This window comes from Euleptes europaea, chromosome 7 (assembly GCF_029931775.1).
Source record: "Euleptes europaea isolate rEulEur1 chromosome 7, rEulEur1.hap1, whole genome shotgun sequence".
Taxonomy (NCBI): Eukaryota; Metazoa; Chordata; class Lepidosauria; order Squamata; family Sphaerodactylidae; genus Euleptes; species Euleptes europaea.
In genome coordinates this window covers 83,970,603-83,983,684 of record NC_079318.1, presented here as the reverse complement: position 1 = coordinate 83,983,684, position 13,082 = coordinate 83,970,603, and the positions used below count along the sequence as shown (strand labels likewise).

General features: G+C 48.6%; 1 protein-coding gene across 1 annotated transcript; it reads right to left on the bottom strand.

The window, feature by feature from the left end:
- Positions 1-3,385: 3,385 nt before the first annotated feature.
- On the bottom strand, positions 3,386-11,360 carry NIT1 (nitrilase 1). The gene is made up of 7 exons (XM_056853451.1): positions 10,945-11,360; positions 8,683-8,790; positions 7,721-7,993; positions 6,978-7,081; positions 5,680-5,813; positions 3,792-3,917; positions 3,386-3,664 (listed from the first exon to the last, which is right to left on the bottom strand). Exons 1-7 carry the CDS (start codon positions 11,358-11,360, stop codon positions 3,386-3,388), a joined length of 1,440 nt encoding a protein of 479 aa, XP_056709429.1.
- Positions 11,361-13,082: the final 1,722 nt, after the last annotated feature.

Below are 13,082 nucleotides of genomic sequence, written 5' to 3'. Positions count from 1 at the left end.
GAAGATAAAGGCAGGCGCCGTCCTGGGCAAGGGCAGACACGTCGGGGCGGTAAAAGCTCGAGGGAGCTATCACGTCATCCGCGCGAACGGTTGTGGGATTTGGGGGAGCTGAAGGGCACTTTTATGTTTCGGTAACACAGATGTGTTGGGGGGGGTTACCTCTTCCCTGTCCAAAAATATACAAATATATATCTCTTTAGCACTTCACGCTGGTACAGTGAGGTTCCTTTTCCTGTCGATTCCAGGTGATAATCGCTTCAGGCTCCGGTCACAGAGAAGGGAGACGCCAATACTTGACAAAAATAACATGAAGTTGTGGCGGTGGGGAGGGAGCAAGAATGAGAATGCAAGTTAATCTTCATGTGGGATTTTTTTTTTAAAAAAACAAGCATTGTTTCCGAATTTGTTTTTCTGTTTGCTGCCCGTTTGTTTTTCATTCGCCTCTTCTGGATCACATTAATCTGGAAGCCGGTGAAGTGACCTTCGGTTTGGGGGGCTACTCGAGAGAGCCGCTTGGGTGTCCAGCATCCGTGCTAGACTTGCTCCGTCTCTGGGCAAAAATCTTCTGTGGGTCTCTTCCCCCCCCCCCCCAACCAAAACATTCTTCCTTTTGGTACAAATGGGTAGTTTTCTCCTTCTTGGTTAATGAGTAGACGAATTGCATCTAAAGGTGGCACCAAATGGGGATTCCAACTGAGGGCCAGTTTACATCATCAGTGGGGAACAAATGGCATGTTTTTCTGGACTGTACCATTTCAACCCCCCCCCCCGGGGGGGACAATCAAGAACTTACCTGCTTCCCCATGAAAAGCTCCTTGCACGCAGAAAAGAAAGGGGGCGTTTTGGGTAGCTTCCTGTGCATTGTGATTCTACTCTTCTCCCCCTCTGGGTCATGTTTACTGTAAACCTGTCAAACGTAGCTTTTTAATTTTTTTTTAAAGTCTAAAAAAATGCACTAAACGTTCCAGGTCACCCATGTCCTTGCCATGCCAGGCCAGCATTGAAACAGTGCCGACCCCCTCTGCACTTGCAGATCAAATTGGTACAGTCCGGGGAAAGCTTCACTGCCTTGCTGACCACATAAACCTGGCCCCGAACCAACTTGCTCCCAGCTAGCTCGAAAAACCCAAGAGCCGGCCACCTCCCGCTTTGGGTCAAAGCCCGGCCTTTGTGTGAGCACCTGCCGACTCTTAGTGGTCCTTGAGGGTGTTTCAGCCAAGTGTGCGAAAGCGCCTTCCCTTCCTCCTGTGTGCACACGGGCACACATGCGTACACACAATTAACTCTGGTCAATTCTGGCACAAATTTGTGTAAAAAATTCCGTGGCTTCTGTATTTTTTTTTTAAAGGAACTTCCAGTATAACTGGTCATAATCCCAGTGTAGCTTTGTTTTCTCAAAATAAAAAAACAAAAAATCTGCCTTTTATTGCTGGTGGTCTGCATCTTGCTTTGCCAGTACTTCTGGGAGCTGTCACCTTGGTGTCTGCAGAGCAGGGGGCCTCTGACATCGGTAATCACTGTAGTGTTAGGGTCATAGGCTCCCCGATAGCTGGCCCCGACCAGCAGTCTCGCCCCAGCATTCCGCACTAGCTGCAGCTTCTGGACGCTCTTCAAGGGTAGCCCTAAGCACATTGTAGTAGTCCAGTCTAGATGTAACTGGTATGGATCACTGTGTCTAGATCTGACTGATCCAGGAACAGGCACAGCTGACAAGCCAGCCGAAGCTGGGCAAAAGCACCCTGAACCACCGCGGCCACTTGGCTTGGTAAGGTGACCACTGTGTCAAACAGCACTCCCAAGCTGTACAGCACTCCCAAGCTGTGAACTTGGCTTTTCAACGGAAGTGTAACCCCATCCAAGACAGCAAAGATCTCCTGTCCCTGGTCTGCCTTTCCACTAACCTCTCATCTTGTTGGGCATTTTTGCTGCATACGTTTTTCCTCTGTGCTGCTTAGCTGATACCTTCATTTCTGATGCTCTTCCTAATCAATGCTCTCTTTCTTTTGATGATTTTTTTTTGCCATCAAATCACATCCAACTTATGGCGACCTTGTGTGGTTTGCAAGGCAAGAGACATTCAGCGATGGTTTGCCCGTTGCCTGCCTCTGCATAGCAACCCTAGACTTCCTTGGTGGTCCCCTAGCCAACCACTAACCAGGGCTGACCCTGCTTAGCTTCTGAGATCCGATGAGATTGGGCTAGCCTGGGCTATCAAGGATGGAACAAACCTTAGTAACTTAGCGGAAAGAGGGGAGTAGCTTGGAAACTCAGACTGCAAACTTCAGACAAAGGCTTGTCATCTTGTAAAGCACCTTGTGTATTTACTGTGTAAATAATGTATCTTGATTGCACGGGAACTCTGTGAAAGAGCTCAAGATGCTTAAGAATTTCTTGCTCATGTTGTTTTAGTTAGGGGACAGGTTTCTTACAGACTGATATTCTTAAACGGGCACATGGAAATACCTGGCAAATTATTGGATGCCAACGCATGTTGCTGAATGAGTTCCAGAGGGTGGGGGAGGGGGATTCAATGCTCACCCCCTTCCCTGCAACTAGCAAAGAAGTAGAAATCATGTAAAGAAAGATATATGGGTTGTGCAGGTTGCAGAATCTGGACTATCTGGAGGCAGAATTGTTATTTTGTGCCAATTACCCAATGCCTGCAGAGGAGAAATGTAGTTTCTGCCAACCTTCCGCCTCCTAACATGACTTGAGTTCAAAACATACATGAATGCATGAAGCTGCCTTACACCAAATCGGACCACCAAGGTAAATCTTGTCTACTCAGACTGGCAGCGGCTATACAGGACCTCAAGCAGAGTTCTTTCCTGTCACCTACTACCTGATCTTTTTAACTGGAGATGCCAGGGGTTGAACCAGGGACTTTCTGCATGCCAAGCAGAGGCTGTACCACTGAGCCACGGCCCCTCTCCAACTCTGTTATAAATAGTGACTAGAAAAGGAGACAAAGGGGGGATCATGGTCCTGAAGGAATGTAAAGTGGCAGTGAAGGTTTATTTAGGTGAACAGTGATCTACTGGAACCCGCCGTAGTGCAGAGGCACAGAAGGGATCTGTGACCAAGATTATATTTCCCGTAATGGCAGAATTGAGCAGGAGTAAGCACTTGGTTTTCTACCAGGGACAGGGGCAAAGATTTCTTAATCTGGCACATATGGATGATCAGTTTGTCCATCCGTCCCTATACCAACTCCCACAAGTACCGCAGCTCTTTGGTGGTGCACAGATCAACAGTGCTTATTGATTACATCCAGGGAAGACAGAGGCTGCTCCTTTCCTCATAATCACGGGGTTACTACCCCCAGATTCTGGAGGCCAGTCCGGCAGCAGCGGAGAGTCCTTGGTGCGACAGGCAGGCTGCCTGGTCATGACGTTGCAGGGCTCTTCAGGGGGGCCACCCGGCCGTAGAGGTCGGTCCGGCGGTGGCGAAAGACCGGTATCTCCTGCCGGATGCGGCGCAAGTAAGCCAGATCAATCTCGGCATAGCAGAGGCCCGGTCCCTCTTGGCACTGGGCGATGACGCTGCCCCAGGGGTCCACTATCATGGCGTGGCCGTAGGAGGTGCGGCGCTCATGGTTCTTGCCTGTCTGAGCGGCTGCTACCACGTAGCACTGGGTCTCGATGGCGCGAGCTCGTAGCAGCACCTGGGGAAGGACAGTCAGGATCTGGGGAACCCCCCCCACACACTGCCCACCGATGCAGATAAACGTTTTTCTCAAAAAGATTACGGGGGATCAGAGGATCCCCTGCCTCGGCACCAGAGCTTCTTACCTCCCAGTGGGCGGAGCCTGTTGTCACCGTGAAGGCAGACGGATAGGTCAGAATCTCTGCCCCTTCCTGGGCCAGAGCGAGTGACATTTCTGGGAAACGTAGGTCATAACAGATGGCCAGGCCAACCTAAAAGGAAACCAGAACAAGTGGGAAGCTGGCCAGGATCTCAGAACAGAGCTCCTGGATTAATGCAGCAGGGGAGGGCTGGGGAAATGGGCTCGGACCAAAACTGAGGACCAGAGGTGGCCACACCAATGTTGCTTCCTTGTAACAACGGGTCTCCTCCAACATTGTGTTTTGCAAACCACCTTGGGCAATTCCTGGGTCAAGGTGGGAAAGCCTGCAGGTGGTTTACATCTCCAACATTGGTATCCTAAGCAGAGTTACACCTGGAGTATTGTGCGAAGTTCTGGAGGCCTCACTTCCAAAAGGATGTGGGGAGAATGGAGCAGGTGCAGAGGAGAGCAACGAGGATGATCGGGGCCTGGAGACCAAGCTCTACGAGGAAAGGCTGAGGGACTTGGGAATGTTCAGTCTGGAGAAGAAGAGATTGAGGGGGGACGTGACTGCTCTCTAAGTATTTGAAGGGCTGTCACTTAGAGGAGGGCAGGGAGCTGTTCCTGTTGCAGCAGAGGATAGGACTCGCAATAATGGGTTTAAACTGCGGGCAGAAAGGTGCCAGCTGGATATTAGGGGGAAATTTTTTACTGTAAGATTTGTTCTACAGTGGAATCAGCTACCTAGGGAGGTGGTGAGCTCCCCCTCACTGGCAGTCTTCAAGCAGAGACTGGACAAACATTTGTCAGGGATGCTCAGGAGCATGCCTATTATTTTGGGTGCAGTGGAACACAGGCAGGATGGTGTTGCTGCACTCGTCTTGTTAGTGGCTTCCTAGAGGCACCTGGTTGGCCACTGTGTGAACAGACTGCTGGACTTGATGGGCCTTGGTCTGATCCAGCAGGGCCGTTCTTATGTTAGGCTGATCCTGCATTAAGCAGGCGGTTGGACTAGATGGTCTGTATGGCCCCTTCCAACTCTTATGATTCTACTCTAAGACTGTTGACTTCAGTGGACTTAGAAGGATGTAAGTCTGCTGTCAGTGATAGAGATCTGTGAATGGATTTCATTTTGGAGTGCATATTGGGGGAGAGGTTTTAACAGCGCAACGGCTACACATTCAAGCTGCACATTAACAAGTTACTGGTTTAAATCTGATACCAAGCCACTCATCATTCTCATCTCTTCCTCTTGTCACTCAAGGGGACAATACTATCATACCTTCGGGGGAGGAATCCACAGATTTGCCTGCCGCTTTGACCATTGCTCCTTATTCTGGTGAGCATGATGACCCTCAGCTCCATTCTCCTGGCTCAGAACAGAATACCACCAGATCACAGGTGCCGTGGCTCAGAGGCAGAGCATCTGCTTTGTTTGCAGAAACTCCCAGGTCCAGCCTCTTGCATCCCCAGTTGAAAAGAATCTCAGGTAGTAGGTGATGTGGAAGACCTCCGTCTGAAAACTTAGGAGAGCTGCTAGCCAGTCAGAGTAGAGAAGACTGACTTTGATAGACCAAGTCGAAGGTACCTTCCTGCAGGGATGATGCCCCGCTCTCTTCCTGAGCTAGCAGGTGGTTAGTGGGGCAGGGAATTCTCCCCTGAGCTGAGGGAAGGGCCAAGGTTAGGAGGGCTACAAGCTTGGGCTCCCAAGGTCTCCCTGTCCACTTAACCTGCACAGATTTCTGGGATAAAGAATGTGATCTTTAACATCTGGATACATTTTGAAGTGTATTGACTTCCAACAGAGGTGGTTTCTTTGTCTCAAACTCAAGGACTTTGCAAAGGGAGGAAAATACTTTAGCTAATAGCCATCCCAAGGATCTTGCACATACCTTTCCAGCCGGGGTGCTGACAGGGGACACAATCTCCCAACCTGCATTGGTAAAGGTGCTTTCCTTCATGGACACCCGTCCCTCCAGCTCCACGTCACAGAGGTGAGTCTTTCTGTAAGCTGCCACCAGGGTTCCTAAAGCCAGCCGTGGGAAATTTGTGGGGTGTACAAAATAGCCTTTTAACATGGACCAAGGATCACAACAAAAGCGTTGTCGTGCTAAAGGTATAGCACCATCAAAAAAGGTGGAGAAAGGAATGTCCTGGCAGCTGCGGGCCTCCAAACCCAGCTGCTCAAGGGTTTTGTGGGGCAAGATCTCTTGGGAAAATGGGAGGAGGGAAAGTTCAAAGATGCAAATACAACCAGAAGCACTTTCCTTCAGCAGATGTTTTGCATTTCAATCAGCCAGTGTGGTGTAGGGGTTAAAAGTGTTGGACTAGGATCTGGGAGACCCAGGTTCAAATCTCTCTTGCTACGGAAGCTTGTTGGATGATCTTGGGCCAGCCACGTGCTCTCAGCCTAACCTACCTCACAGGGTAGTTGTGAGGATAAAACCGAGGAGAGGAAGAACAATGTAAACTGCTTTGGGTCCTCCTTGGGGAGAGAGGTGGGCTATAAATGAACTAAATAGATCACCAAACCTACTGTAATGAGAACCCTGCGGCACCTTCAAGCCTAATCTAGTCATGGTAGAAGGTTCCAAGAGTCAAGTGCATATTGAGGCCATCAGAGGAAGGGCAGGAAGTAGCCAGACTGCCTTCCACCATGCCTGGAGCCAGCTCAAGACGAGCATTCCTCCCTCCCCAGGAACGGTTGAGCTGAATTTTAATGCCACTAGTATGGTTATTTAATCCTTGGAGATATTCTGGCTGAAAAGCAGGTTAGAATACAATTTTGTGAATCTCTTAAAGAGCCACAAGACACTTGTTTTTACTGCCACAACGAAACAGACCTAACTCTGGAATGCAACCCTAGGATGCACACCGTGGAAGCCGCAGGGAGACATGGGACATACGGGCGCTTCTGACCGCCGTGGCTTCCTTCTTGCCTGGCTGGCTCTAAGAAGGGCATCTAATGCCGCACTCTGCTTTCCCTCTAATGCCAGTATTGAATAAGTGCTCCAAGACATAGTTCCTTAGGTACACAGCAAAGAGCTGCATGTGTTCAGCAGTGGGAGAAGATTCTGGAGAAGGGCATGGAAGATAGAGGAAGATTAGATAAGGAACACTGATCCACAGCATTCAAGAAACATGGCCCAACTTAGGGAGAAAGGGTCCAGTACCAAGGAAGCTTTCTCACCTTTGGGATCCAGGAGGAGGTGGCAGTTGTAGATTCGGCGCGTGCTCTCCCAATCGCTGCCTCTCTCGTGGAAACCTCCCAGGGACAGCCAGACCCCACATTCTCTGGCAGAGGAGATGGGGGAAAAGAAGAAACCATGGGGGAAATGATCTGAGCTCCTGCTGTCTCGCTGCAGGCCTTAGAGTGTAAAAGAGACTCAATGGCTGGCAGGAAAAGTACCTGAGAAGACGCTAATGTCAGTGGGCAGAGTAGAAAATACCAGGCTGGATGAATCAAAGGTATGGCTTGGATCCAGACTAAATATTTACAAGGTTGCAAATTTTTTTGCCTGCCTCCTTCTCCTGCAGCCTAAAATGCCCCCTGAACTTCTGCCCTAGGGGAATCCCGTTCCCCAGGAACAAGATTTCTAGAGCCTTGTGCTTGAAGAAAACTAGTCTGGATCCAACCACATGTCTCCTTTTAAAAGGCTCTCAGGCGGTCACAGGGCAGCTGCCAGGGTACTTTGCCCACTCCTGACTGTTGGGGCAGAAGGCCCCAGCACCAACCCCTGACCAATTGGGGGGAGGGCAGCCTGGAAAGGAGCAGACGCTTCACTGTTTTCCCCGAGAAGCTCCCTTGGGTGGACCACCCTGCATACTCCCACCCAGCCATTCTTCTACTGCACCCATAGAACATGGCTGTCTCTGGCATAGAGATGATCTTCTGCAAGCTCTTTCCTCACCGGGAAACCCCAGGAGCCCTACCTGGCTAGGCCGGCATAATGCTGGATGTGCTCTCCTTCCAGGGGCTCAGCCAGGGTGAGGGTCTCTTCCGTGCTGCTGCCAATGAAGTCAAAAGCTTCAGGGAGGAAGACGACGCAGGCGCCCCGCTGGGCGGCCTCCTGGATGAGGCGTGAACAGCATTCCATGTTATGGTCTTTGTCGGGGGTCGAGGTCGCCTGGCAGACTGCGATGAGTGGCTTCAGGGGTCTGGCACCTGCAGACATGGCTCTGTATCCACAGGGGGCAGCAGAGAGTCTGAGAAAATGAGCAGGAGACGGTCAGTGGTTTTCTAACTAATAAATCATGTGGTTCAAGCGGTATTGCTTCAGAACAACAAAGTTAACTCAGATTTCTAAACACTGATCATCTATTACAAGTGGAGCATTTTTAAAAATTGTATGAAATACATGCCTAAGACCCCCACCCTCAGTTAGTGTTTAAGACCTGTGTAAACTCAAAATAGCTGTTTCGACCATAAAAACTGTTAATGCAATATTATATTTATTTGGAATACTTGTTAGTTGTGTTCTTTAAAAAATACTCTTTTTCCAGAATATATCGCCCAAATACGTACTGAGATACAAACTAGTTACATGGTGTAGGTACAGAGTGACCTGGGTTCAAATGTTTTTATTCATTTACTTCTTTTATACATCCTTGGAACCCAAGGTAGCTTAACAGCATCATCCTCTCCTTCGTTCTATCCTCACAACAACCCTAAGGTAGGTTAGACTCAGAGCATGTGACTAGCCCAGGGTCATCCAGCAAGCTTCCATGACAGAATGGGGATTTGAACCTGCAGCCTCCCAAATCCTAGTCTGACACTCACAAATCACTTTCAGCATTACAAAAGTATTTTGAAGAGAGAAGGGCTGTAAACTGAGCTATTGATCAGCCTTTGTGGCTATTGCATCCTGGCCCTGAGCTTATACATGGCTAATTACCTATGGCCAGGTGTTTGGCTTTTGATCTGCCAAAACTGCTTCCAGGGCCTGGGAAGGAAGAAGCCCTTGAGCAAGGTCTGCGGATGTTCCTGGACCACTCTTCTCAGCCTAAAAGTGACAAGAATGAGAAATCGGGTAGTTTTTCCAAAGCTCTGAGACAAACAGCCTTTCATTTGCTAAATCAGATCATACCCCTGACCTAAATGGCCCAGGCCAGCCCAATCTCATTAGAGCTTGGAAGTCAAGCAGGGTTGACCTCGGACAGTATTTGGATGGGAGACCACAATGGAATACCAAGGTCTCTGTGTACAGGCAGGCAATGGCAAACCACCTCTGAACAAATCATGCCTTGAAAATCCGATGGGGTTGCCGTAAAATGGCTGCGACTTGATGGTACTTCCCCCATCAGATCATGCTCAGGCATTTTGTTAGCAGTCCCAGTTAAGAAAAGGCGCTGTATGCCAGCCAGTCCCCCACCCATCCAGTGAGGTGGCACAAGCAATTGTGGCTGTGTTTAAACCACCCGTTTCTCTAAGCATTCCTAGAAAGGGAAATGTTAGGAACCTGGGCAGATTAAATACCGGGGAGGGGAGAGGCATTGCCAATTGCGTTTCTGTGCCTCGGGCTGCTGTCAAAGGTCAACATGAATAATTTAAAGGGGGCAACCAAAGCAACTGCCCGTCCAGCATCCAGTTGCAAGGAGTTCCACAGAACAGCGACCCGGTTCGCTCAGCCTTGCGTTCTCCTGGTCCTCCCTACCCGCGCCCCCGGATTAGGCTCGCTCTCTCCCCTCGACTTGCTGAATCTCTTCATCCTCAAGTCAACCAGAAGTTTGTCTTCAGACACATCACCCGCCCCCCCCCCATATCCTTCAAACCGAGCAAAGCCCTTCCTTCGCCCACACAGTGACCCCTCTCCTGCCCCCCCTTCCTACCCCCCACCCCCCGCGTACATGAGCAGAAAAAGAGAAGCGCCGGAGAACACCCCCAAGGCCGGGATCGAAAGTCCGAGCAGGAAGTCGACCAGTGCCTCTATCAAAGATGGCTCTTCCTAGTCACAGGCGCCCGTAATAAAGATGGCCGACACAGTGCGCTTTGCTATAGAACACAGGGGAATCACGCGCTAAGTCGGCGTCGCAAGGCAACCAAGGCCCGGGACAAAGATGGCAGTCGGAGGCAAACCGCTGTGCCCTCAACAAAAATGGCGACTTTGGAACTGCACGAAGGGGGGGGGAGCGGTTCCCATCATCAGTCTCTGCAGCCACTTCGTTGGGTTCTTTCTGACGATTTCATTTTACGTATTTTCGCCGCTCTAGTTAACGTAGAGAGTATAATTCTTTACCAGGCGCCCTTAACAAAGATGGGTTGATGGGGAACCTGGACTCCAGAAAGTTTATTGGGGGGGAGGAATCAGAACTTCTCAAGTATATTTTAATTAATATTGTAACCAGTAACTTTCTAGGAATATAAAAGAGGAAAAATATTTAAAATATATACAATATCTATATATAGATTTCTCTCTCTCTCTCTATACACACACACACACACACACACACACACACACACACACACACACATATAAAATTAGAACATAAAATATATATACATAAAACATCTATATAAAATATATATGTTGGATGTATTTACACTTTCCTTTGTGGACAGATTTTATTACCACAAAGTAGAGATGACGCCAGGTTTTAGAAGCAAAGGGGAAAAAAGCTTTTTTATTTTGCTAAGGCAAAGAGGAGAGAATTTCAGCCCTTTTTGGGTTTAAAAGTGAAAGTTTCTCCTAACAAAACCCCGCCCTTTATATTTTATATATACTCTTTTAAAACCCTTTGTTCCAAGAGTATTTGAATATTTTTCCTTTCAAATCTACCTTAACTCTGATCTCATCTCCGTGGTCACATGTTGTTTTTTTATGCTACCCTGTTCCAGATACGAAAAATCACTTGCTTTGTTTAGTTTAAGTTAGACTATACTGTTTTTCTTACACATCCCACATATACACACATACACATACACACACATATATATAAAATTAGAACATAAAATATCTATATCTATCTATCTATCTATCTATCTATCTATCTATCTATCTATCTATATATATATATATATATATATATATATAACATAAAATATCAAAATATATGTGTATATATATATATATGTAAAAACAGAGTATAAACATCTTTAAAATATAAAAATCATTCTGCTGGAGACGGCGGCCCGGAAGTGAATCCGTGGAAACAAAAACTTCCGGTCACGAGCGCGCTCGTGGTCTCCGGCCCCCGGAAGTTGGAGTGCCGTTAGGCTCGCGCTGCGCGTTTCTTCCTCTCTCAGCCTGGGAAGGAAGATGGCGGAGAGCGGCAAGAGCAAAAGCGGCCCGGCGGCTCCTTCCGGCGGAGGAGGCGCCGCCAAGCCCATGACAGCCGAGCAGGTGCGGGACGGGGTGGGCGAAGCAGGGGGGAAAGTCAAGCGGAGGGGCAGGCGTGGTGAAGCCATGGGGGACGGGGGTGCCCCTAGGCATAGGCAGAGTGCGGGGCCTCGCGTAAGTGTGGTACGCAGGGTCCAGTACAAGCCAAGCTCTTCCGTAGTCTTACATAGCTGGGACATCGGGGGAAAGACAGGAGCGCCTTTGGGCATGTACAGAATGTGGGGGTCTGATGTCATCGAGGGCGTTCTGCAAAGCCTGGCCTTTGAAATCGGGGAGAAGGGACAGCGATGGGGTCTGCGCAGGGTTGGAAAGGCCTGTTTTGGATAGCCGTGGGATGGGTTAGGTCTTTGAGAAAGGTCGCGCTACGGTGTGGTGCCATGTAAGCCTGCATCTATTTCGAATTATTCTTGAAGGCATGAGGTTGTGGTGAATCGGAAAGTATCTCTGGATATCTGCCAAGTTAACATTTAGCCGGCCCGTTTAGCCCATTATTTGTTTCTCTGTCTCTGGGAAAATTTAAATGCAGGAAAAAGAGGGCCTCTGAGCAGGAGCAAAGCTTTGGATTTTTTTTTTGTTTAAGCCAGAGTTTCTTGTGAATAGCAGTCCTCAACTCAAATGTTTTGAGGTCGTGAAAGTCGTGAGCATCTCTGGCCGCTACAAGCATCTTAAAGTAACAACTAAATGAGATCTACCTCTGTCCAGTGAAATTAGGTTCAGTGGCAAAGCTGAGGCTATGTAAGGCCTTAAGAAGGTGAGGACTGGGGTGCAGATCAAATGAAGGGGAAGCTCCTTGGATGGAGCTGGAAGGCTTGGGTTGGCTTTTGGGTCATGTGACAAAAGGTTTGGGCATTATGAAACAATAAGGGAAACTTACCACCTATAGAGTGACTTTCTCATCTTTTTGGAATATTTCGCTGCAGTTGAAGGGTGATCTGTTAACTAGTTGGCTGACAAGAGCTGCATCCACCCAGTGAGAATGCACACTGACACTGGAGCATAGTAGTTTTGTGCACACTTTTCTTGGCCAGCTGCTATTTTCCCTGCATTGCCCCCCCCCCCCCCCCGCCACGCTACTGGAGGACTTTCTAAAAAATCATCAATTGCATTACAACTGTCTGTTGCCATGACCAACTAGTTTCTCTGAATTCCCACTTTTCATTAGGCAATTAAAAGATTAAAGTAATTCGAAGGAACTAGAAGACTGTGACACAAGGTTGTCACAATATTATGGCACTATAGGGAAACAGTAATTACATGTTGTTGCCTTTGGTGGCACAGCAGGGAAAATGGTGGTCTCGAGGGGCTAATGGAACATGGCACCCATGTGGACAGGACCTTTGAAAATGTACACCTTCCCATTCATATGACTTGCTAATGTGCTGGGATTTGTGTTCTTTCTGGATCAGCCAGCATGGTATAGTGGTTAAGAGGGGTGGTTTGGAGCAGTGGACTCTGATCTGGAGTACCGGGTTTGATTCCCCACTCCTCTACATGAGTGGCAGAGGCTAATCTGGTGAACTGGATTTGTTTCCCCACTCCTACACACAAAGCCAGCTGGGTGACCTTGGGCAAGTTACAGCTCTGTTAGAGCTCTCTCAGCCCCACCTTACCTCACAGGGTGTCTGTTGTGGAGAGGGGAAGGGAAGGTGATTGTAAGCCGGTTTGAGTGTCCCTTAAGAGGCAGAGAAAGTTGGCATATAAAAACCAACTCTTCTTCATACCAATCAAGTTTTAGGGAGAATGTACTGAGGATGGGGAATGCTTGAAAAGAGATGACATCATGTGAATGGTCCAAAAGCTGCAGCAGTTTAGAAACAGGTGGGGGAAAATGTCTGTACGAATGCATCAAGTGTCTGAAACAGTCAAATGCCCAGTGTGTCAGTCCTATGTGGACTGTGAAGGGAAAGGCGAGGGACCATGAGACAGGGTGGTGGATAGTTGTTCCAAGGACCCGCTAG